Genomic DNA, 27,564 nt, shown 5'->3' with positions numbered 1-27,564 from the left:
AATTTTTTATATATACTTATTATTTTTATAGTATTTATATATATTATTTCATTTTATTTACAAGTATTTTCATTATTTATTTTTCTGTCAGAGGTTTGAACATTTCTCCTCACACACAACACTTGCATTGCATAACATAAGCTTTTTAATCAAGCTTGTCACTTTTAAGTGGGAGTGAAAGCGACGTCTTCGTGAGAATTTATTCTCCGTGTCAGACCTAACAAGTAGCTTTCGGGGTTCATATGCTCTATGTCTTCGTGAGAATTTATTCTCCGTGTTAGGCATAAAGAAATGTGTCTCCTCGAATTGAACTCGGTCCACTTTAGTCTATGATGGACTAGGATTGAGGGTTAGCAGCCCAAGGGGGCACTAACAAGGACAATTCGGGTACCTTTATTCTTAGATCTAAAACCCTGCATATAATGAACCCTAGAAATTCTCCTGATCTAAGACAGCACTGAACCTCTGTTCATAGGTGTACACAAAGGAGAAATAAGCTCTAGCTTTTAATTTATTTTATTTCCTTTTCTTTTTCCTAAATAAATGCATGTAAACTAGAAATCATGCGGTTAGGTTAAATTTTCCAAACAAAGCATGGAACTAGAAAGCATGAGGTTAAGATTTATACCTTGATAGATTTTTTTCCATTAATTGGTACTAACTATTCTAATTTTTCTTATTTTTTCATACATGTTAAATTGCTCTAAACTTGTTTATATTTATTTCTTTTGTTTGCATTGCACGATCATGGCATAATCAAAAGGTGTTGACTTGAAAGACTGTTCATCAAATTGGAAAGAAATCGTAAATGGACAAAAAGTTTTATGATCAAACAAAATATGACGCGGCCAAGGAATCGCATCCCGAGGGAACCCCGAGGATAGAAGAGAGCTATGCACCTAGAGATCATGTGTCCATTAAGGAGCAAGAGGAGATACGAGAAATAAGAGAACAGATGTCCAAGATGATGGATAGAATATCTGTTTTGGCCAAAAGAGAAGAGATTCCTGCACAGAAAGAGAGAGCTCAATGAACTTAACCCTGCAATGTCAGATACGCAAGGGACTTCGGATCTTAACCAACTTGAGAAATTACAGACAATCATCATTCGTATTCACAAATCGTCTGTAGATACCAAAGAAATGGTGACCACTGTAAAAGCTCCCAGAGATGAGAAGAAATCATGTAATCAGAAATCATCGAAGTTTGGTCTGCTCCATACGTTTAAAACTCAGGTTCAATCCAAGACAAAAGGTGGTTCTCATCTTGATACTATCCCCATATCATATAAAGAGTTGTATGAGAAGCAACTTGAAGCACGAGAAGTGGATCCATATTATATAAAATCGTTCCAACCTCCGTATCCGAATTGGTATAACATCAACGTTTATTGTAAATATCATGCTGGAGCTCAAGAACATACCATTGAGAATTGTCTTTCCTTCAAACGTCGAGTCCAAAGTCTTTTGGATCAGGGAATCTTACAGTTTATGATAAATGATCAACCTAGTTTGGTAACTGAAGATCCTTCCAGATCAACACCAAATGTATTCAAAGGTAAGAGCATCAGGAGGGATGTCCAAAAGGAAGAAGATTTGCTGAGATTCGAAGCTCAAATACGTCATTTGAAGGATCAAAACAAGGAATTGAGCACCAAAATGAAAAACATGCATGAAGATTTCCAAAAGATCAGTCAAGCCTTTCGAAATGCTGGTATAGGAAACACCCTAGAAGAGTGGATCACAGGGGTCACCAAACTGAAAAAGAACTGTAATATATATGAAGGTCGAGCCAAGAAGTTTTATCATAATTCACGAGTTGCAGAAAAAAGACTCAATACAACTGTCATGGAATCGAGAAAATATCAAGTTGACAATCAAAGGTTGAATAGTGCTATGACCAACATGGAAGCATCATATCAGATTCATCATCTTGAGATAGATACTGAATTAAAAGCCACTATGGCCAAGAACAAAACATTGAAGAAATGTGTAGATGATTATGGAGATCTTGTACAAGAACTTCTTAAACATAAAGATTCTCTCACAAGAAAATATGAACAATAATGTTTACAACTTCGAAATGCTGGTATAGGAAACACCCTATAAGAGTGGATCACAGGGGTCACCAAACTGAAAAAGAACTGTAATATATATGAAGGTCGAGCCAAGAAGTTTTATCATAATTCACGAGTTGCAGAAAAAAGACTCAATACAACTGTCATGGAATCGAGAAAATATCAAGTTGACAATCAAAGGTTGAATAATGATATGACCAACATGGAAGCATCATATCAGATTCATCATCTTGAGATAGATACTGAATTAAAAGCCACTATGGCCAAGAACAAAACATTGAAGAAATGTGTAGATGATTATGGAGATCTTGTACAAGAACTTCTTAAACATAAAGATTCTCTCATAAGAAAATATGAACAATATTGTTTACAACTTCGAGAGTTAATGCGAAAGATGAAGGAAAAAGACAATATCATGAAGGAAGCCGCTGCTCAAGCAAACAATGTGGCTCATAAGCTGGTGGACTTAGCTGGTTTCACGAGAGAGTTAAGGCAGCTTGATAACTCCACACCTGAGTATAAGTGGAAGTTAGTTTCGCTTTTAAGGCAAATAGAGAAGTTAGGAGTGAAAGCTATCCCCTACATGTAAAAGTTTTTGTTTGATGTACCGAAGCTTTTGTGTTCAATGAAATCTGTTCTAAGATGATCACTCTTGAGTAACACCTTTTCATACATGCATTTATATTTTGTATTTGTGCATTTCCATTTTGTATTCTTACTTTTTATATCTTTGTATTATACAGTTTGTATTCTTATTTTTGGCATTTATACATTTTCGCATTTACATTACATTTTTTTATTTAAAGTATTGTTATATACATTAAATATAAAAACATGTAAGTAATTAATAAAAGGTTTTGTAACAGTAAAACCAAGGTCATTCATTCATTTTACTTTACCATCATCATGAAAATAATGGAGCAATCTTATGAGGGATTACAAGATCAGTGGCCAGAACAATTGACAGGGTTACCTCAGGATATAAGGAAAGAAACATCAGATTCAGTACCAGATGGATCAAATCAAATTATTCAGTGTATGGCATCTGATAAAGAAGAGATAATTGATAAAGAGCAACCATGCTATCAGATTGAAGAGTCGAGAAAGATAACATACTCTGGGGCATCCCAATTGAACCCAAAGAATAGCCTTGTTCATTATTCACAATATGAGGAAAGATTCAAGAGGATGGATGAAGCAATCAGAAATATGAAATGTGTTGATACTTCCCACAAAGAACTAGAAGCAAGAGAACTCAGCTTGGTTCCACACTTGGTTATTCCCCATGATTTCAAAATGCCAAATTTTGAAAAATATGATGGCACCAGTTGTCCTCTAATTCACCTAAGAATGTTTTACAGAAAAATGGAAGGATATTTAAGCTCTGATGATCTGTTAATTCACTCTTTCCATGATAGCCTCGTTGGCCCAACAGTAGTATGGTATAATCAGTTGACCCAAGAACAGATCAAGAGATGGGTTGATTTAGCTGATGCATTTTTGGAACAATATCGGTATATTAAAGGCTTAACTCTAACACGTATGGATCTTCGAAGAGTAAAGAAGAAAACCAATGAAAGATTTCAAGAATATGCCTTAAGATGGAGAGGAGTGGCAGCACAAGTTCAACCTCCCATGTTAGAAGAAGAGATATCATGTATGTTTCGTGATTCCCTTTCAGCGCCTTTCTTCGAGTTAATGCAGGCAAACCCGACGAAGGAATTCAAGAATCTTGTGACAAGTGGAGATTTAATTGAGAATGTAATCAGTGAAGAAAACTCAAAAGTCACATCCAAGAACCCGATTGATCAGAGAGCTAAAGTTGGTAATGTGAATGAGTATCGCATCCAGAGTCCCCGCAACTGCAAAAGAAAAAGAGTAAATATTTGTTTGAATCGACCAAAGAAATTCATGCGATCAAGAAATACTTTAGAGGTGTTTCAAACCTCTATTTCAGACTTGTATGTTTATTTGGTTAAAGGTCAATACATCACACCAAGACCAACTAAAGTGGCACCAAACCCTTTTGCTCATAGCTATGATCAAGATAGTGTTTGTAATTTCCACTTGGGGTAAAGGGGCATTCTACAGGCAATTATAGGCCACTGCTAAAAGAAATTGAGATGCTTGTTGACAAAGGGGTTTTGACACAAGAAATGATCAAGAAATGGGGGGCGAATGAGGAAAAGAACCATGGTCCAAATACACACTTAATCTTATAGGAATAATGAGGCATGATAAATAAACAAGTGGAAGTGTTATCTACCACTATAGTACTTTCTATTTTCAGCATCTTGTTTGAACTTGTTTTTTTGTTCCTTTCTCCACCTTTTGTGCAATAAATAAATGTGTGTTGCTTTTATGGTTATGAGCAAGGAATCAAGTTTTAACCTTGAGATTATTGAGTATCAAGTAGATTAAATATTCTTTTAATTTTTCAAGAGTTATAGATCTTTGGCAAGTGGTAAAATTATATCTTCCATATCCCATCCAACGCCAATTACTCGACCCGTACCAAAACTAAATTCCGACACTACAATTATCTGAGATTCTGAAGAAATGTCTCTACCTATTTTTGAGACACCAACTCTAGATGTTTACCTTCTCGGATAGAGTTGGTTGGTTTATGATATTACCCCTTTCACCATATACATGACTTTAAAAGTCACACATTTGTCCTTCCAAACACAAAACCATCATAAACCAAAAGACTTCAAAAGAACCAAACTTTCAGTTATCCGTGAATTTTCCTACAAGAAAAGATGAGATGAGGCATCATGGACCAACTTATCGAAGATAATTTTGAGTGATTGGGACATACTCAAAGAAGAGGTGATTGATTGAAATAAATATATCATGCATTAATTACATTGTTTTCATGTAAATAAAGTTAATCTTGAATATTCATCCCCCTGGAGATACCTCTTTTTACAAAGGTTTCTATGTATGAGATGACGAACGACATTGTTTCATTTATCCTTTCAAATATATGTGTATATATATATCCCTTGTTGTCCTTTTTTGAGCCTATAATATTTTTTCTGATTCAACCCTAACCAAGGATCACCCTCTACATTGGGGGGAAAGGTAAAGGATATTGGTTCACAAGAATAAGGATTGTCAATACAGTTTTATTACGAAGACAAGTTTCCATGAAGTCAAGAAAGTTTTGAACTACAAGGTATGTCAAATACAGAGTGCTTGAAGATCAATCCAATCAAGAATAATGGAAAATCTCCAAAATGCAAAAGGAAAAGGAGATGCTCAAATCAATTGAAGTATTATACTCATCCAGCAAAGAAAGGAAAAAGAAAAATCCAGCAAAGAAAGGAAAAAAAGAAAAAAAAAGGAAAAAAGAAAAAAATGAAAGAAATAAAAAGGAAAAAAAGAAAAAGGAAAAAAAGAAAAAAATTGAATCAAGATGGGTGAATTATTGAGCCTCGAGTTACAAGGTTGATCAAGTACAAACAATAAGAGCAAGAAATGCTGAAGATATGAGAAAAGGGAAATGAATCCAAAATTTGGCAGTCTAGAGGGATCCAGATGATGGAAAAATCCCCAACAAAGCAGATCCAAGTTAAGCAAGGCAAGATTGATGGCATCAGAATGAATTGATCCTTGGTTTGATTACCCTTAAACACTTATTTGGGCCTTTTTATCCCTTTCTTTCGTAACCATAAGCCATGGCCTACGTTACGTACCTGAAAAGTCTATTTTAATCATACATAGATTTCTAAGTAAAAGAGAATATCTTTAGAATTCATTCCACCTCTCAAGATTGATTTTTATTTGTAAAAATTGGTTTTTAAAATCTTTAATGCATGATATGAAAAATGATAAAAGGAGGGTTCAAGATACAAATTTTTAAATAACATCTTAGAACCAAAGGAGGATTCGAGTTGAAAACCTGAAAAGGCGGCTCGAATATTGAATGATGCAACAAACGACATAAGAGATGATCTTAAGCTCTTAAATGAAGCACCGCACATCCCAAATACATTCCTGAGATTCTGGAATCAAGAAGTATCTCTACAAGATGAGCATAACAACCATTTCTTCAAGTTAGTGGAAGCCCGAAGCGACATACTGAACCAACTTGAAAGAACCTACTTTAACAGAACCAACCTATACCTTAAATCAGTCAATATTTTTGACACTTGCTATAGGACTATGATTTTTGAATGATTTAAAAGTGTAGTTAATTTATTTGATATTCATTAAACTCATTATTTATGATTTGATTCTATTGTGAATTTGAGAAGTGCATTACTTTGCAAAATTCTTTCATTCTTCATTAAAGAAATGAGAAAAAACATTTTCAAACAGGACAGTCTCAAATGAGGAAGGTCCTTGAACCAATTGTTGCTTATTCTACCTCTGTTGTAAAAAAAGAATGAACGAGGCCAAAATAATGAAGCACTTCACATTTTTGAAGGTAAGTGGTCCAAGAAGCCAGAAAATCTAGAGAATTAAACTTGTGACACTCTCCTATGACATTATTAGTAGCTCATCAAGAAAGATTATCGTTTATCTCATGCTGAGGTCGATAAGCATCACCAGACAAATTATTTTTCCCAACCATCAATTCATGTTCTCTAGAAGATTACATCATAGAGCCATGAACAAGTCGCTACCTGCACTCTGGTTATACCGTGATGCTGGCTCAAGTCTTGATACATTATTGCTACTTCTTCTATACCGATCATTTTCTTTGTCAATATGATATCCATTATGTCCTTCAGAAGATTTCTGAATTTGAATTTGAGGACTTATGGCACAGAATAAGACATTGGAACAGAATCTACCCTTATAGGCCTTTTATATAGAGTAACATTGGTTACAGGATTCCAAAAGTTGAAGATGACAAGTTTTACTGTCAACTAAACCGTTTCATGATGCGGAAAAAGTGGGATATATTAGAGCAGCAGAAGATACAGTTGTCATAGCAGTCATTGCAAGAAAATGCACCAACAAAAATCTTCTAGTTCATCCTGATGATGTTTATTTCTTCCAGTAAGGTTGTTACGTTGGATGCCACCGACAACAAGGTCGAATTCGACAAATCTACTCATCAATTGCTCCAACTGATTATCATTCAGTTCTTACACATCTATTTTCAAAGATATGCCAAGACAATAGAAGGCAATCTCTGCATCACTGATTCCAGAGAAAAGAGACAGGACATTGATATCACTAGGGAACTTGTCTCTAGCAGCTCCTCATGTATAGTTTTTAGGGAAACCTAGAAGCATTTCCACCTCATCAGGTTCAAGTGGAGTAACTTTATTCCTTCCAACCCATACCAGATTCCATTTTCAGCACTCATCAAGAAAATACTTATGGACACTCGAAGGTGGCTTATCGTCATAAGCTTCAAGAGCCTTACAGATCCTTTCTGTCAATTTGGCACTTCCTGTACATGTTTGTAAACAGTTCAACTTTGTTCTTGGATCCCAGGAAGGCCATCATTTCTTTGTCAATGGAAAAATATCATGTATAGTGCGTGGAGAAAACATGATAAGAGTAAATCTGTTCTCAATTGGCAGATTATGAATATAACCCCTTTTCAGTGTAGCAGTATGAAAATGCTTCGAATCTACAAATTCTGGCTCTACATCGAATAAGTACTGTGATATTTCAGTCCAAACCAACTGGAGCAAGTGCCACGTTCTCATAGTAGAAATAAGGAGACCCAATAGCATCTTCTGGAAGTGTTCTTTGAGTTATCTGATCTGGTTTGGTATGAACCCCAAAACCAATCATTAGATTTGAAAGATGAATTTGCTCATAGTAGAAATAAAGAGACCCAATAGCATCTTCTAGAAGTGTTATTTGAGTTATCTGATCTGGTTCGGTAGGAACCCCAGAACCAATCATTGGAATTGAAAGATGAACTGCATGATCGTATTCATTAAGAAGCTTCTTTTCAAGCTTCCTCTGCTTCTTCCTTTTCAAAAATCATAGCCCAAGTTTCGCCTTTGCTTGTAATTGGGATCATTGCATAATGACTTCCTATCTTCTACCATAAGAAGTGCATCAATAGCCTTAGCCAGTTGATCAGCACATATAAAATCTGTCAATTCTGCAATTGATGAATCTGGACCACATCTCTCTATGGTTATTGAAGTCTCAGCCTCTGAGAATCCCATTTTTGTCAAGTATAACAGTTTATTCTCCTCATCAGAATCAGAATTCAGGATTTCCTCGATATCAGAAGAACTATCAATATCTGTGAAATCATCCTGAAAGATCACTTCATAATCAGATGAGTTGTTATCAGAATCAACATGTTGCATGGGTGTGGATTTTTCAAGAGCCTGTACCACTGTATATGTAGTCTTGCTATTGCATCAGATTACTGTTTGCATAAATTGGTTTCTCTCCCACAGAAAAGTATATTTCAGAGATGGCCTTCACTGAAAGATGATAAGCCACTGTGTCCGCCTGGAACGGATTACCAAGCTATTTTTACTACTCTGTCTGATTAAATCCCTCCAGATACAGAAAATGTTCACCTCATTCAGAAGAGGCACATATCTCAGACGTTTCTGTCAAAATGATTGATTGCTTCTTAAGTCTGTGACAACGTGAAGAGAATTCCTCCAGTTACTTGACAACACTGCTGTTTAGTGACACCATAATGAGAGCATTCAAGATAAACAGATTTGGGGCACGAATAAATCCACATGTACCCATAACAATGCATTGTCAAAATTAGACCTCATAGGGATCATGAGATTCAAGTCAAACAGACATTGAAAATAAACCAGAATTAGAATGTTGGGGGCATTTTGAAGGCCCAAGTCAGACAGATCCATGTGGGACATCTTGAGGGCCAATTTCAACCAGAAATAGAATATTGGGGCATTTTGAAGGCTCACAACAATATGAATATTTGGGCATTCTTGGAGGCTCATCTCAATAAGAAATAATGTTGAGCACACTTTTAACATCTGTATCAGCAAATGTTGGGGCATTTTAAAGGTTCTTTCAGACAGATCCATGTAGGGAATTTTAAAGGTTCAAATTAACAAGAAGCGAATGTTGTGGCATGCTGAAAACCCTTTCAATCAGAATCAGGAATATTGAAGTATTATGAATATTTATATCAGCAAAATGTTGGGGCATGCTGAAAGCCCTTTTCAATCAGAATCAGGAACGTTGGTGCATTTTTGAATATTTGTATTAGCAAATGCCGGGGCATGCTGAAGGCCCACATCATCATGTGTCAAGATCATTGACTTGAACAAATATTTCCAATGAGACAGAAAGATATGAAGAATAAAAATGATAAAACAGTGACAGTCGAGCTGACTATACATAATTGCTTCGTTCATCAGGCAGTTGCATTAGAATCTTGTTGTTGAACAAATATCTACTCAGCAAGTATGGTTTTCAAATACCCAATCTTCTTAACCGTGTTTCATATGACATCTTGTTCTTTGTTAAGCTACATCACGGTTGCATGAATAAAGATGGTCCCCAGGTAGACTACTCGATCCAGGGTTCAGTTCCTCAAGATCTCAGCTTTGAATTTTGCATTCTGTGTGTCGGTGATGATTGAAAATATTTCTTTGAGATTCCTGGCAGTTAGTTTCAACCATAATGTTGAGATTATAAAGCTGTTTTTCACATCAGTTTTTGCTTACTTGATGACATTGAAAAGGGAGACTCGACTCTCACTTATATTATTGTTATTCCCGTTGTTATTGGGATCATCATTGCTAGCCAAGATGAACTGAGTTTCCATCTATTTTGATTTTATCATGTACGTTTAATCCCCAGAAGCAAGAATTCTAAGGATATCTGTCTGTACATGGATCCTATAGCTGAAGTGTTTCTACTTTCTACAATGCTCATTACAGAAGAAAACGTGATCAGTATTATATTTGCCTTTGCCCGATATGAAAACGTGATCAGTTGGTATCTCCTATTCAATTCGACACTAGCACATTTTGTGAATTTGACCAACTTTTTGGTCATACCAACATCTCACTTGTATCCCCACTGAGTTTTGTTCTCAAGTGATCTTGTGACATCATACAAAAACTTTGAACACTAGGCAAAGAGCTTCAATGATTGAGAAATTTAAGCAGAAGCCACAGAAAAGGATGAATGTGTTGTCAAATGCTTTACGAACATTTGAGCAGAAACCACAGAAAAGGATGAATGTGTTATCAAGTGTTTTACATCTGAGCAGAAACCACATGAGATGATGCATGTGTTATCAAATGTTTTACGAACCAGTTATTCTGATGCTGAACCAATGTTGTGATCATATGGTTTCCATTTTTGATCCAAGATGAAGTTTGTCTTCTTCAACTTCAAGATTATAAGTTGAGATATGATGAAGATCTCTTTCCGCAGAAGGAGAGCTGAAATTTTAACAACAAGAAACTAGTAGAGCCAACTAAGGTTGAATGATAGGTTGTTGTTAAGCATCTCGACATGATATGATCCAAGTTGCCTTGTTCAAGAACCATTTAAATATGGGGACATGAAAGGAATTGAGATAAATTCTCCTTATGATGTGTTTCAAGAGTCAAATTAGAACAGACTCTACTCCCCTAATTAATCCCTGCTGAGTCAGGCATATCTACATCTACACTCTTTAAAGATGATAGATTCTCTTTTTAAAGATGATATATTCTCTTTTCAAAGATGAAAGCTTTATGGGATTTATACACAAGTCCAAGTTATCCAAGATAAAATGGGGCATCAGGGTCATAATTTTGACTACAACAAGAGTTCCACAAGTGAAACATTTCTTCTGAGACTTAAATGAAGCAAAGAAGATGTAAAGATACAAGTTGATCAGATGATTCTGTAGAAATACAAGCTTGATAGCATAAGTTTCTACACTGATATCCAGAGGTAACACTGGCAATAAATGATGAAGTGAAGGAAGACCAAGTTCACCACTTTGAAGTCGAAAGAAGATTGCATCAACATTCATGCATTCATAAGAATATCATTTACACAATAGACAATGCATTACATTGATACATTTGAGTGCATTCAAACATGAAGTTTTACAGATCTTCGGAAGAACAAGAAGATTCATGGTAAAAAAATACCTTACAAGAAGAAGGTATTCAAAACCGCAAATACAGGAATCATGCAAACATCTGAAGAAGAGATGGAAGCAATCCACAAAAATTAGCATTATCTTGAGATTGGGGCATGTTACCCAATCAACATGTTATTTCAAAAAAAACAGAATGAGAAAACGATTTTCATAGTTTCTCATTTTATCTTTTCTAAAATGAAATTGTTGAAAAGTAAGAAAACGATTTTCTTATTTTTTTTTACTTAGTAAATTATTTCCAACAGCCTTATCTTGAGATTGGGGCATGTTACCCAATCAACATGTTATTTTGAAAAATAATGAGAAAACGATTTCCATAGTTTCTTTCAATCTTTTCTAAAAATGAAATTGTTGAAAAGTAAGAAAACGATTTCCTTAGTTTTTTTACTTAATAAACTATTTCCCACATCTGTAAGTCCTGCAGTGCATGATGTTTCCAAAAAGCCTTCGGGAGCTTTTTAATGTTTTCAAAGCCTTAGGGTCATCTGTAAGTCCTACAGTGCATGATGTTTCCAAAAAGCCTTCGGGAGCTTTTTGATGTTTTCAAAGCCTTAGGGTCATCTGTAAGTCCTGCAGTGCATGATGTTTCCAAAAAGCCTTCGGGAGCTTTTTGATGTTTTTAAAGCCTTAGGGTCATCTATAAGTCCTGCAGTGCATAATGTTTCCAAAAAGCCTTCGGGAGCTTTTTGATGTTTTCAAAGCCTTAGGGTCATCTGTAAGTCCTGCAGTGCATGATGTTTCCAAAAAGCCTTCGGGAGCTTTTTGAGGTTTTCAAAACCTTTGGGTCATCTGTAAGTCCTGCAGTGCATGATGTTTCCAAAAAGCCTTCGGGAGCTTTTTGAGGTTTTCAAAGCCTTAGGGTCATCTGTAAGTCCTTCAGTGTATGATGTTTTCAACATTTCCATATTACTTAAAATAAGCCGAATGAAAAATTATTGTCTTTTTCGTCTTTGCTCTATTCTTGTTAACACAAGAATGAGCAAAGAGGGGCAGCTGTAGACATTAATTTTTCACTTTCATTAAAATTAAAATTATTAATTTTATTATTATTATTAATATATATTATTATTATTATTATATAAATAAATTACAAAACTGGAAGCCCGTTTACAAGCCCAAATCCCAGGCCCAACCAGAACCGGTCCAGACCCAAATAGAAACCCTGAATTAATTTGGGGTTTCAGCTAGGGTTTTCAAACCCTAGCCCCCAGCCGCCTCCAAGATTCCAGAAGGCCAGCTGCCGCCTCTGCTCAGCCGCCACCTCCACGTTGACGCTTCAACTGCTGCCACGCCGCCGTCAGTGCCACGAAGCCACCCTCTTCGAAGACTCCAGAAACACCACGTCGGCCGTCCACGTCGCAGCTATGGGGTGAGTCACCACATAGTTTGGTGACTCACCAGAACTCATCTCTGGGACCGGTCCAACGAGAGCCTCGGTGGTGGCTATAAAAACCACCCCACCTGCAAGACAGAACACACACACAACAAGCAAAGAACGGAGACAGCAACCAACAGACCAGAGAGAGCAACGAAGAGATACCGAACAGACAATAGAAAACAAAGAAAACAAATAACAACCCTCAGCAGCAAACAAAACAAAAAGAAAGAAAGGAGAAAGAACTTACCGAGGAAACCACGCGGTGACCGGAGACGCTACGTTCCGAGGAAACATTCGAAATACCCGAAGGTATTTCTCTAGATCTGCTCCGATCAAGAGTTTTTTAGGGAAAACCAAGGCCAGATTCGGCCTTGGGAGGTTCGGGGCTTTATTTTGGGGTCTTTATGTAAAATCCGACCACCGTATATGGTAGCCGGCGGCGGTGGTCGAGACCAAAGCGCAGCCGTCGGCCGGAGCTCAATTCCCTCAGATGAGGGAATTGAAGAGAGAACCGAGAGAGAATGTTAAATTCTCTCTCAGTTAGAGAGAAGAGAAACGAGAGAAATGAGGATGCTGGCCCTTCGGTCCAGCCGTTTGGGTAAATATAAATCCCTCCTCAAATGACGCCGTTTTGGGGAGGGACCCCTGTGTAATTTTACATACGGGTAAAACCCTTTCTGTAGTCATTCAAGTTTTATAAATTTACATTATGGTCACTAATATCAATTTATGAGCCTTGTAATTCGGTTTTCTAATTCTGTTTTATTATAATTTAATCACTTCTACATATGTATATATATCCTTAGTATAAAATACCCTATTTAGTCCCTTAAGTTTTAATATTTTTTATTTTGATCATTAATTAAATAATTAAGGCTAAATGACACTGTTAATTATTATATTTCATAATATTATGAATTAGACCATTTAATTTTAATAAGTTATAATTTAATCCCTAAATTTAATTTATTTAATTTATTATTTTTAAGACCCTAGTTTCAACTTTATTTATTTTAGTCATTGTTTATTTATATTTTAATTTTATATGTTTATATATTTAATTACTTTTGTTCTTATTATTATTTATTCATATAAATATATATATATATATAAACTAATATTTATTTATTTATTTTATTTGTTTTTTTAATCCTATTTATAAATTTAATTTTATAAATTACTTTTGAGAAAAGTAATAATTTTTTAAATATATATATTTATTTTTCAATATTAAGAAAGGACAGTCTTAAAGCATCTGGATGTCCATTTTCTGATATTTTTAAATAAATAAATATCTTATTTTATAAATTATATATTATTATATTATTATTATTTTTAGAAAAATGTTTTAATTATTTATTTATTTTTAATATCGAAGAAAAGAGCTTCCTTAAGGCACCTAGAAGTCCTTTTCTAATATTTCTAATTAAATAAATATTTTATTTATATTTTATATATTAATTAATATATTTTGAAATAATAGGATTATAAATTAAATATATTTTGAATTTTTAAATTTCTAATAATAGAGACAATTTATAATTAAAAAGTACAAATTCTGGGCGTTGTAGGGGTGCTAATCCTTCCCTAAACGTAACCGACCACGAATCCCTTTTTATTATTAAAAAGAACGAATTTTTGGTTAAAACGCATATCAGTTTATCTTTTAATCGATGTTTTGTTAAAAACTCTTTTAAAGGAAGATTTTTAGGTATTCGACCTACCTGATCCAAAAGACCGATGGCGACTTCCAAATTATTTTAAAACCCATTTATTCATATCACTTTTCCCACCAAGTAGAAACTTCGTGCCCGGACGAAAACCGGTTACGACAATCGTGATCGAATAAAATTCAAAATTTGAAATCACTCCAACAATTGAAAATTTTCCTACATAATAAATGAGTATGGTTGAATGAACTCAAGCAATTCAATTTTATCAGAAATACACTTTCACATTTTAAGTTGATCTGTATACCCAAATCATGAACGAAAATGGAAGTGATAGTTGTCTCTTACATTTACAGCAACTAGGCTGCCCCAGTAAGTGTACTTATCAACTAAATCATGTTAGCATTTTAAACAAAAAGTAAAAATATAAATATAAGAAAATAAAATGACAGATTGGAAGTGATGTCGCTTTGGCCGAGTGGTTAAGGCTTGTGCCTGCTAAGTACATGTGGTCTCCCCGCGAGAGTTTGAATCTCTCAGGCGACATAATATTTTTTTACCCTTTTTTTGGGTAAACTATACCAGAGACCACCCAACTATAGTCTCTTTTCATTTTGACCATTATTTTTGAATTCTTGTCAATCAGGCCATCTAATTATTTAAATGCATTCAATCAGGCTACTTGTCGTTAACATTTAACGGAAGTGCTGATGTGAAAGTTAATAAAATTGGTATAATTACACATTTGGTCACTGTTACTCATATAATATATCAATTTGGTCCTAAATTTAAATAAATTTATTCTTGGAATCATATCCTGTCACGTGTCACTAATACCAAATATCATGACACGTGTCGTCACCCTATTGGAGGTTTTAATTTATTTTAATTTAATATATTTAGTTTCCACGTGTCACCCTGTGGTGGAAAAAAAATTAAGAGTGATAAAGAGGGAGGGATTCAAACTAGCAACTATTGGGGGAGAAGGGAGAAACCCAACCACTAGGACAACTTCTTTTTTTAGTTTAAAGTAGACTACATATTATATATATCTTGTTTTCTAGTATAATTTTAAATTATTAACTATAAAATATTTTTTATCTTAATTTAAATATTTAAACTTTATTCTTATAATATTTTAAAATATATATTCAATAAATTAAGAAAAATAAAATAAAATATATATTTTTATAGTTAAGAATTTAAACATATATTTTAAATATATATTCTTAACTCAAATAATAAACTTTTCCTACTTTAAACCAAAAAATATATATTAGATAAATTAAGAAAAAATATATATTTTTATAGTTAAGAATTTAAATATTTTAAATATATATTCTTACCTCAAATAATAAATTTTGCCTACTTTAAACCAAAAAATATATTTTCGATAAATTTAGAAAAAAAATAAAATATATAATTTTATAGTTAAGAATTTAAGATTATACTAGGAAACAAGATATATACAATATATAGTCTTCTTTAAACCAAAAAATGAACTTGACATAGTGGTTGGGCTTCTCTATTCTCTCCCAATGGTTGTTGGTTTGAATCCCTTGTGCCCCTTTTATCACTCTTAATTTTCTTTCCACTAGAGGGAATTGGTGGAAACTAAATATATTTTCAAATAAATTAAATCCTTCAATTGGGTGGCAACATGTGGCATGATTTGATTCAAATATTAAATTTATTTTAATTTATTAAATTTAGGACCAAATTGAGATAGTATATAAGTAATAGGGACTAAATGTGTAATTTTACCAATTTTATTAATTGCTACATCATTACTCCCGTTAAATGTTAACGGCAAGTGGCTTGATTGAATGCATTTAAATATTTGGGTGGTCTGATTGATAATAATTTAAAAATGGTGGTCAAAATGAAAATGAGCTATAGTTGGGTTCTCTGGTGTAGTTTACCCTTTTTTTGGTTGACCTTCGTAGGAGAGAGAGCATTGAAACAAGAAGAGATTTCAGAAAGATGTGCAAAACCAAAACAGCAAAGACATTGATTCTATGCGGTCGGAAAGAGTGTGTAAAGAACGTGTTCACTCATCTCAACTTTTAAAGTTTTCAGTTTATCAATAAAGTTTTCAATTTCGTTCGTCATAGTCACTCGACCTTTAAGTATTTTTATAATTCTAAAAATAAATAATTTTTAATTAGAAAAAGTTTTAGATAAAAATTATATTCAATTAAAAATATCTTAAAGTAATATTGTAGATAAAATTATCTTAATAAATTATCTATTTTTTAAACAACAAGTTATGATTGAAAATTTAAAATTAATTAAAATATTGTTATTTAAAAGCTAGATAAATTATATGATTGATCACTTTCATGTAAATTTTATACATTTTTCTTACTAAATTAAAAATAATAATATTTGATCACTTTGATTTTTATTTAATTAAAATGTGGTCATTAAGAATTACGTTAGAATTTTAATGGAATATTGACGCGACACACTAAAGATATAAAATTAAAATAGGAGAATTCATTTTTATTTAATTAAGACGTGGTCACTAAAAATTTGTTATCGTTAGAGTTTTAACGGATTATTGACGCACACTGAACATGTAAAGTTAAAGAAGATCATTCATTTTATTTAATTAAGATACGGTCACTGAAAATTAATTGTCGTTAAACTTTTAACGAATTATTGACGTGGCACATTGAATATATAAAATTAAGAAGAAAAAAAAGATAAATAGGAACCTAATAGGTTGACTTAGAATTAAAATCTTATCCCTTTAGACAACTAGCCAATGAATACGGATTTAAAACTGCAGAGAGTTGTATCAAGGATCTTCTAAAAGTTTGGTTTAAAGATTGTGGAATTTTCATGAGATGACACATTCTCATGTTTGGTTGGTCGAGAATCTCATTCCCGGTAATGTTTATTATCAATAGTAGATTTTTTGGGGTATATTATCGGGAATGTCATTACCTCCATTCCCTTAGGTATTGTAACATTATCGGCGTTTTGAACTAAAATGCCCTTAATTTTTTTTTCTCAAAAATATCATTCTTCTGTCATTGAATAATAAAAATTCTACGAAGGTTAAATTACAAATTTATCCTTAAATTATTTTAGATTTACAAAAAAAAAAAATCTATAATTAAAATTTTATATGAAGTTAAGAGGTTAAATTTTTTTTTACCCTTTCATTAAACTTTTTTTATATTTTTAATTTTATAAAAAAATTATATAAATATTATGAATTTAATTTTTTAAAAAATATATATAAATATTTTACAATTTGTAATATTATACAAATATATAATAAGGACAATTTGGTCAAATATACATTCCAATAATCTTTTATTCCTTTAACCAAACACGGTAATCTTACATTCCTGCTAAACCAACCAAACACAAAATACAACATTCCCAGTAATCCTATTCTCTGGTAATCTTTTATTCTCACTAGTAATCTTACATTCCGTGAACTCAAAGTCCTTAGCGTTTGTTGTTTTATTTAATGATTTTTTTTCTATTTTCCCTTCAATTATTTTAAATAAAAATGATTTTGATTAGTCTCATACTTGATTGGAGCTTTTGTAGCCTTTTAAGGTGTAGAAATAAAAAGGTTAATCGCAGAACCCACCTCTATGGTTCATTCATGGCTTTGATGGATTGTTCATCTCTGATCCAATTTCGACAACTGGAAGGCACAAGTCAAATCACTCGAGCTTGGAGATGAAATAAACTTCAAGCTCAACGCAATCAGTCCCCTAAATAGGAAATTTTCATCCCACCCCCTTCAAAATTATAGTTTCCAATATTAAAACAATAAAGTTAACTTCCCAACCTTAAAAATAATAAATTTAAATTTTATTTTATTAAAAACTTTGAAACAAAAATAATATCTTCGTCTTTTAAAAATGCAAACGTTAACACATAAAGACACGCACCCTGTTACACGGATCTCAAATACAATAAAGCTACATACAAGCCCCGTAACAAACCTATGATTTACGCAACAAATAATGCCATCCAAATGACGACTCGAATAAAATTTACTTCCAAAGCGTCGGGCTTTGAGCTGACAACTACGGATGGAAGCTGTATCAAAAACACATTGAAAAAACAGACGCCCACCTAATCAAATTAAATCCAAAAGAGGGGGTTGTTCCGATATCTGCTGTTGACGGCGGTGGTGCAAGTCTTGTAGCAGTCTGCTCTTTCTTACTAGAACCACATATAGATCCGATATCTGCTGATTTCTGGTTGTTGTATGAAGAACTCATTGGAGCTGAAACCCTCTGGTTCTGTTTCAAGAATCCAATACTTTTCTGGGGACCTCCACCATTCAAAATATCTGCATTCAAGGTTGAACTCCCTTGATTGGGTCTTAGTAAGGCCCCAGAGTTTTGGTTGCCGAGCATCCAACTGTTGCCGTTTTCTGTTTGGTAGTTCGTGGTGCTCGTAATAGAGCTGACTCCATAATTGTTCATGCCCGGTCCCATGCTACCATTACTAAAGGTTCCATAATCATATGAGGTACTAGACCGTGGAGGCCAGTTAGCAAAAGGATCCAATTCTTCAAAATTTGATGGCAATGATGTTCCTATATTTAGTTGCCTCTGGCCATTGCCTCGATCTACATTAACAACTGAAGATGGTCGAGGAGGCCACTCGATGTCAATCGGAGGACACGAAACAGACGTTTGCTGGCTAGGTGCAGTAGGCATCAAGGAAGATTGAGATTGTCTATGTGCTGATTGAATCGACTTATCACCCAGAATCGAGTGAAAGGATAAATCGTTCTCGGAAGGCTGGTGGGCAGTGTCACTGGCATTGCCAGCTGCTCCGGTATTAGGAACCCAGTCTTCATCCCATTCTGGGCTGCTTTTTGCAGAAGCCACAGTTCCATTTGCTTTGCCCAAGGCTTGAGATTGAAGCCCATTGGCAGTAGTAGCATGTTTAACCTCTGGGATTCCACAATCGGTTAAAGTAACACCCCATTTTTCTTCTTTCTGAAAGAAAACAACATTAGGGATCACATCATCTTCATAAGAAAATAGTAAAAGAATAGTAGAACTAATTGTTACGAATCAGAGAGAGAGAAAGAGAGAAGAAAAAATTCATCTTAAATCACGCAGGAGTACAGAGAAATAGGTTCCGAGGAATTCAACAAAAGCATGGCAATAAGAACTGTACCTGAGAATATCCTTGACAAAGAACATATATTTGGCAAACTGCTGAACATTCAACTGTTGGGCCGTAAGCAGAGGTAGGACGTGCTCCGCAGCGAATTCAACTCCATACTAAACAATGGAAAACTTACACAACAAAAAGTCGAGTCTAGTGTTACCTGCTTGAGAATCGAGATTGAAACTCCTAGGGTAGACATAACCGTTGGAGCAGAATGATCAACAGCTGTGCAACGTTGAATGGTTTGCAAGACATCAAGCACAGCCTTTTTATCAAGTGTGTGAATAAACTCTCCTAAGCATAGCAAAGCACTGACTCTGACCTGCTCAAATAAACAAAATGGTTAAGAAGAACATAGTCGAAATTAATAGAAAGAGTGATCTATTTTATTTTTTTGATATCTGGAAATTTTCAAAAGTAACAAGGCCCTCGTTCCACACAATATTTGAGAAACAGAAGTATGTTATGCTTCACTCCATTCCATTGAGCATTTAGAATAATGCTGAATTAGAACAAAAGTTAGAATTTAGATGTCTTCCTAGAAACAACAATGACAGCATTTCACTAAGCTCATTCTGCCTTTTCCATTACACTCAACTTTACGGATGATCTCAATCATTTTAATCTTAAAGGCACGTCTTTTCAGGAAAATAGCAGGGTTTATGCACGACACCCTAAGTTAATCTGTAATTGGTTTATTTATCACATAATGTGTTTTTTTTTTGTAATAGATTGAGTGACATAACAGTCTCATGACATCAAATCTAAAAAGCAAGACCATAATTTTAATTTTAAGCTAAATGCCTAAAAAATCTCATACATACCGCAGAGACAGTTGTTTTAAGACCTAAGCCATGAACTCGAGGCAGAATGACTAGTTTCACAAGCTGAATAGAATAAAGAATGATTGAAACATTAATTTAGTACATTAACATAAGGAATTCCAACGTGAATATAATAATATAAAAAGGAAAGGAAGACAAAATGAAGATGAACATACTCTCATAACCATTTTTTTAAAAAACAATTAAGTTTAAAAAAACAGTTATGATTTTATTTTGAAAAATTAACGATTTTGAATTAATTTGAAAATTTTGAATTGGAGTCGTCATCGGCCTTTGGGTTAGGCGGTGGCGACAGTGGAGGGTAACTAGGGCTTCAGGCCCTATACATCATCGAGACCGTTGGATTTGGACCGTTGAATGGGTCATATCAGAAACCCTAGCCTTAAGTGATCTGGACTGTTGGATAGGTCTAGATCTAAGGGCCATCATTGAGCGGCGCTGGAAAATATCATCAGAAACCCTAATATTTTTAAGGTTTTGGTAAGTTGGGTCGGGTCGGTTCAGGGCTTCGGGTCATGCCTTGGTTGGGTCGGATGGGTCTCGAGTTTTGTTGTTGGGTCGGGTCTTGTATCTGAGTTGGTCTTGTAACTGGATTCTGTTTTAGGTTGTTTGGGCTTTGGTTGGGGCCTACAAACAATGTAAATTAAATTGTTAATTATTATAATAATAATAATACTAATAATAACAATAATAATAATAATACTAATACTAATTAATAATTATAATAAATATAATAATAAATAATAATAATAATAATTAACACCCGAACAAAAATTAGTGTCTATAGCTACCCCTCTCTGCACATTCTTATGTTAACAAGAATAAGGTAAAGATTACAAGACACCAAGTTTTTGTCTGGTTCTCCCTTTGGCTTTGAAACTTGATATGTTTGTTGTAGATGACGTTTTTCCTTCTCGTTGAGGAAATCGGGTTAATAATGAGACAATTTGTTGCTAAGGACAACACTGCTCATACGTGATGAAGAGTTCTGACCGTTTTTAGGTAAATTTGGAGATAGCACGTTTCCTACGTGGTGAAGAAATCTGGTTATCTAAGGGTGACACTGCTCCTACGTGATGAGGAGATCTGGTCGGTGGATGACATTGTTCCTACGTGATGAGGATGTCTTGGCCATCTTTAGGGATAATGGAGATAACACGGTTCCTACGCAATGAGGAAGTCTGGTTATTTAAGATTGGCACTACTCCTACGTGATGAGGAGATATGGTCGGTGGATGACACTGTTCCTACGTGATGAGGACGTCTTGTCCATCTTTATGGATAAGTAGAGATAACACGGTTCCTACGTGATGAGGAAGTCTGGTTATCTAAGGTTGATGCGGCTCCTACGTGATGAGGAGATCTGGTCAGTTGATGATGATTGATTCATTGCCTTAATAATGAGATAGGTCTTGAAGATCATGTTAAAAAATAGTCATATTCCATGATTTCATGTTTGCAATATGCCCTAAAGATGAGCTAAATGCATGTTTAAATGGTTATGCACAGTTCGATCCTGACATTTGGGACTTCTCATGCTCTTTGATCAGAATATGTGAGATTTCTGCGTTTGCCAATGTCTGGGTTTTGATTGCGGTTACTTTCTTAACCTCTTGTTAAATATTCTTTGACTTGGTTTCTCTGATCTACCTCGAGAAAGTTTATCTTGCCTTGTTGATTCTTTGGCCACTGATTGATTTTCTGTTCGAGAAAATTCGATCAGAATGGCCTCTCCTTTTGTGCATCTTTAAATTGAGACTTATTTGCATGGGACTTCTTTGCTTGGGAAATGTAGGGTTATGTTGAAACTTATTTTTTTGATTTAAACCCTCATTTTTTCAATGATTTGCTTAATGATTTAGGGAAGCGTATCTTTGTATGTGTTATCTGATAAACACATGTTTTGAAATCCCCATACTCTGACACTTTTCAAAGTAAGGCATAATAATCGATATTGTTATTGATCAATATTTTGGTGAGTATATACAAGGACAATGAATCAAATTCGAAATTTTCATTGAGAAAAGGCAATAAGAAAGTACAATCTTTTGGAACATGAAACAAGTAAACATTACATGAAGAATAAATGATAAATACAGTGGATATCAAGTGTTGAGTCCTTCTATTTCCTCACCCCAAATATTTTCTGAAAGTTGACATGTGTCTTGAAGATTCAGATCCTACAAAAGATGTGTGAGTCTGAGAATCTTTCCCTTAACTGTTAGGCTTTCGAGGGAATTTGCCATTTCAAATCCTGAATATTCAAGCCGTCCATTACGGATTTCCAACTCGAATCATCATTTGGTTTCAAAACGTCTATTTTGGGTTTTCATCTTGAACCCCCTTATTTATTTTTTCTTTTTCTCCTTTTTCTTTTATTTTTTCTTATATTTCTTTTTCGTTCTTTTTCTTTTCTCTTCTTTTCTCTTCTTGTTTTTTTCTTTTTTTCTTTCTTCTTCAAGTGTAATATCGTTTGACTGAATCAGAATTCACAGGATTAGGCAATTCTTCTCCATCTATTTATGTCAAAACCAAAGCTCCTCCTGAGAAAACTTTTTTTTTACAACATAGAGACCTTTCCAGTTTGGCATTCACTTCCCTTTAAAGTCTTTTTGAATAAGGAGGATATTTTTAGCACTAAATCACCTTTATGAAATTCTCGAGGTCTGACCTTCTTATCATAAGCTCGTATCATCCTTTTTTGGTATATCCGGCTATAGAAAATAGCTCTCAGCCTTTTCCCCTCAATCAAATTCAACTGATCAAACCTACTTTGTACCCAATCAACCTCGTCTAGTTACAATTCCATTAATACACTCAGAGAAGGGATTTCTACCTCAACAGGTAAAACTGTTTCCATCCCATATACCAAAGAGAATGGTGTTGCCTTAATAGATGTACGAACGTACGTGCGATAAGCAAGCAGCGCAAAAAGTAATATCTCATGCCAGCCTCTATATGTTTCGGTTGGTTTTGTGATGATCTTCATGATATTTTTATTTGATGCCTCCACTGCCCCATTCATTTTTGGGTGGTAAGGAGCCAAGTTGTGATGTTTGATCTTCAACTTCGTATAGACTTCCTTCATTATGTCATTGTTCAGATTCAATGCATTATCTGTAATGATCATTTCAGGTGTTTCATATCTAAAAATGATTTCTCTTTTTAGGAATCTGTAAATCGCTCCTTTTGTGACATTAGCGTATCAGACAGCTTCGACCCATTTGGTGAAGTAGTCGATGGCCAGTAAGATAAAACGATGTCCATTTGAAGCCTCTGGTGAATTGCCCCAATGACATCAATGCCCCACATTGAAAATGGCCAAGGTGTGTTCATTACATGGAGTGGTGAAGGAGGAACATGTATTTGGTTATCATGGATATGGTATTTATGACATCTTCGAGCAAATCTGATACAATCTCCTTCCATAGTAGACCACTAGTATCCAAACCTCATGATTTGTCTAGCCATGGTGAATCCATTAGCATGTGTTCCACAAATCCCTTCATGGACTTCTTCAAGTATTTTCTTGGCCTCAATTCTATCCACACATCTCAAAAGCACATGATCTTTGCCTTTTTTATACAAGATATCCCCATTGTTAGTCTTCTTAAAGTTTGTTTTTCATTTGCAGTTGCTTGTATAATTGTTCAATAGTTGATGTACTATGCTATAAATTAATGTTTGAGTGTTGAATTTTAAGTTAGAATGTGAAATTGGATCATTTTGAAAGCTTGGTAAGTTAGGTGACTAATTTGAAAAATTAGAATATTTTAGGGAGTTTAAAGATGATTTTGAAATTTTAAATGGACTGAGTTGATAATTATTTCAATGCTGGAATTTTAGTTTTAAAATCTGATTGGGTAAAATGGTGAAGGGTCATTTTACATAAATTGGAAAAATATAGAATTCATAATTAGTAGTTAAAGTGTAAAGTTAAAAATGTTATGTGAAGTTTTGATGGAATTGGATAAAAAGGAACTTGATGGTCAATTTTAAGTGTTAAGTCAACATTGACGTTATGATATGAAATTAGTATCGATTGAGCATCAAAAGATTTTTAAAGAATTTATTTTCTATTATGTGCCTATGTTAGTAAAATTCTGAAATATGGTTTAAATTTATATATGTTTTTTAATGATGGTTACTTAGATTGCGTGCTTGAAATCAATATAAAACATTATTAAAGCTAAGGAGAAGCTTAAGGATGAAATGTGAATTTCTAAAGAAGGTTTACAAGCTAAGGACACTAGATGAGTGCATATTTAATTTGTATTTATGTTATCGAGCAAACATTGACTTGTGATGAGCTAATAATGGATTTACTATGGTAATAAGTGACTCCTAATGTTGTGTGATTTTGTGATTTATGCATATATGTGCATTTGGTGAGCTAATAGAATTACTGAATAAGATAAAAATGCAAATTGGTGAAATCTGCCTAGATTTGTGTTCTGAATAGTAAGTTTAGAAAATCACCATAAATTCCATATATATTATTAAAGGATGATTTTTATACCATTGGATTCTTATATCAGTATAGTTTCATTTAGAACAAACAGACTATGATTTCGAGAAGTATACAAAAATATATGAATTTTTAACCTTTGATAGGTCAGAAAACAAGGTAGCAGATTCTGTTCAAAACAACTTCTCAGATTTGAAAATTTACTATAAATTATACAAGTTGAACTAGAAAAAATGCTTATATGGTTAGATTTTTATTCGAGTATAGTTTCTATTGCTATAAATATAATAATTTTTAAATGTGTATTAATACAAAATAATATTTCTTTGAAGATAGTGCAAACTGTCAGTATGTGGAATTTATCATAAATTGTGTTTTCATGTTATTTTTTTGTTATATACTATTATAAATGTTCGAAACGAGACAAATTTATTATAATTACCATGATGTTTATGATATTTATTACATGATGAATATGATGTGCATATGTTCAAGAAAGGTATTTGACGATGACCATGATCTATATATGTTATGTGGAAATGAAATGTTTAGGGTATAAACTGTCAATTATGTTATTGATAACTCCGTAAAAATGTCATATTTGAGACCTTTTCACTTAGGTTATTGACTATCTAAGAGCCCATTTAGGATCATATAGATATATTTAGGAGCATATAGTTGCATGTGGTGAAATTCTGTTTGCCGCGACATTTTATTTTGTAATCAATGCTGCTTTATGGGGAAGATGTTTGTTTGGTGATGTGCAGGATTTGGGAGCAAGGAAAAGCAAAAGGGAAATGTTGTGACATAAGGAGACTGCTGAGCATAATGCAAATGTCGAACCAGATGTTATTTCGAGAGCGAACAAAGCGAAAGAAGATATTTTTGGAGCTAGTTGTCCCTATCTTCACGTGATCTCTACACGTGAGGAAACACCTGCCTAAAAGGACCAGCGCTGCTGCAGCTGATCCTGCCGGACCATGCCATGTTGCTGATCCTGTCGGACTGTGCCCTACTGCAGCTTGATATTGTCGAGTACTCAGCCAGCCATCCAGGCTGGACCATTGTTAACTGTCCAGGGGGACCACTGCCAGCTCTGCCCAACTCTCACGTGAATTAAGCATGATTTGGGTTATCCTACGAATTTCAACACAAATTCCTAGGTTAAATCTCTCCCTATAAATAGAGGATGAAGCCACAATGGTAGAGGATTTTTACACACGCCGCCTAAGCCAAAAGATTCAGAGAAAAAGTTCTCCACCAATCCTTTTTACCGTGACATTTCTCCATTGACAAGCTAGAGGGAGTGACGTTCTAGGCGTCCGAGAGGAGCTAGTTAACTGGGATAGTCTGTGGTGGCCGAGAGAAGCTCCGACAGTGCACGTCGAAGGCTTTTCCTCATTCTCTTTGATCTTTTCTTTCATATTTTATCATTTGGGTTGTAAGGAACGAATTAACTTGCTTTGTGCTTGCTTATTTCGAACCCCACCATGAACTAATCCTATTTGGTGGGAGTTCATTTTGGATATTTAAGATTTAGTTTAATGAATGGTTATTTTTGTATGTTATTATCTGTTTTGTTTATGGATCTTAGTGTCTTAAGGTTGTAAGAGCTATGAGAGTAGACATTCCTTAGGAGATTACTTAGTGTTCGAGAGAATGTCTAGGTAGAGCATCCTTAGTGTTCAAGAGAAACTAGGAAGGAACCACATAAACAAGGGGTTCTAGATAGTAACTAGGCCTAATCCACCTTAGAGATAAGGCTAGGATTTCATTCGACTAAAAGGATTTGTGCATGAACGATAGGTTAGATGTTAATGCTGAAGTAAAAAGGTATTATCGAGACATATCATGTTATCTGGACCAATAGGATCACTACAGGGATAACACCAACCGGTTTTGCCAAGGCATCTTCAATCTGTCGAGTCCCTTAACTAGAGATAGCATAGGGCACTCTTAGTAGACTCTTTCAGGTAGAAAAGGCATAGAAGTAAGACCATTTTGAGAAGTAGACTTAGATTTTCCTAAGTGACTCATATCACTCATTCCCATAGTAGCTTATCGTGAGAGAAAGTTAAAGTCCTAGTAATCAAATCCAACATTTACATTTTATTTTGCCTTTACATTTTCATTTGTTTTTACTCAACACAATATAATTTGCCAAGACATTTCCATCCAATTTTCCACAACATATCCATTTGCTATCATATTACCACCATTCCATTTCCACAACATCCATTTCATTTTGCCACAACATTCTCATTTTTACATACCATCACTAACTTTACTTAGGTGACATCATTGTATTACTTGTTCGATTGTGTATACTTGCACATATTTCCGCAACTATATATAGTACTCACACCAGGTCAGACAATTATGATATGAAAAGTTGGATATGTTGATATATTGATATCTTTGACAATTCAACAACATAATAATTAATGGAAAACCCCATTGTATGTTGTATTGAGAGTCATAGGTACACTTGGCATGTCAGGAAGTTGAGTAAAGTTCAAGTTAAGTTAAGTTATGGTACATTCGTGTACATTACCTATGTCACCATTGGTACATATGATATGATTTGCACTTGGAGTGCATCTTATGATGATGATGATTGGCATTGAAGTGCCTAGTGCGCACATTATGTATGACTCACGTATCTTGCATTCTCATAAATATGGATTGGGCTATGAACTTGAGAGTAAGCTATGAATTTAAAAATAAGCTATGAATCCAAAATTAAGCTACGAATTTGAAAGTAAGTTATGAACTGGGAAATAAGTTTTGAATTTGAGAATAAATTTTGAAATGAGAAAGTAATGGTTATGAAATGAAATGTGAAAAAGGAATATGCAAGTGAAAGATGAAAATA

General features: G+C 34.1%; 1 protein-coding gene and 1 non-coding gene across 2 annotated transcripts in view; one reads left to right on the top strand and one right to left on the bottom strand.

The window, feature by feature from the left end:
- The window catches only part of LOC120118861, a 30,448-nt gene extending 4,694 nt beyond the window's left edge, over nt 1-25,754 (bottom strand). The window contains exons 1-6 of the mRNA XM_039138805.1: nt 25,626-25,754; nt 20,201-20,263; nt 19,537-19,698; nt 19,378-19,489; nt 18,321-19,194; nt 12,564-12,626 (exon numbers count right to left, since the gene is read on the bottom strand). Coding sequence (XP_038994736.1) covers nt 12,564-12,626; nt 18,321-19,194; nt 19,378-19,489; nt 19,537-19,698; nt 20,201-20,263; nt 25,626-25,754 — 1,403 coding nt within the window. The remainder of the gene's footprint in view (nt 1-12,563; nt 12,627-18,320; nt 19,195-19,377; nt 19,490-19,536; nt 19,699-20,200; nt 20,264-25,625) is intronic.
- Nucleotides 14,678-14,759, top strand: TRNAS-GCU. The gene has a single exon. It is a non-coding gene; the product is annotated as a tRNA-Ser (tRNA).
- Nucleotides 25,755-27,564: the final 1,810 nt, after the last annotated feature.

The sequence above is a fragment of the Hibiscus syriacus genome, unplaced genomic scaffold (assembly GCF_006381635.1).
Source record: "Hibiscus syriacus cultivar Baekdansim isolate YM2019G1 unplaced genomic scaffold, ASM638163v2 tig00110328_pilon, whole genome shotgun sequence".
NCBI lineage: Eukaryota > Viridiplantae > Streptophyta > Magnoliopsida > Malvales > Malvaceae > Hibiscus > Hibiscus syriacus.
Note: the sequence above shows the minus strand (reverse complement) of the source record. Positions and strands in the feature narration are given on the sequence as shown.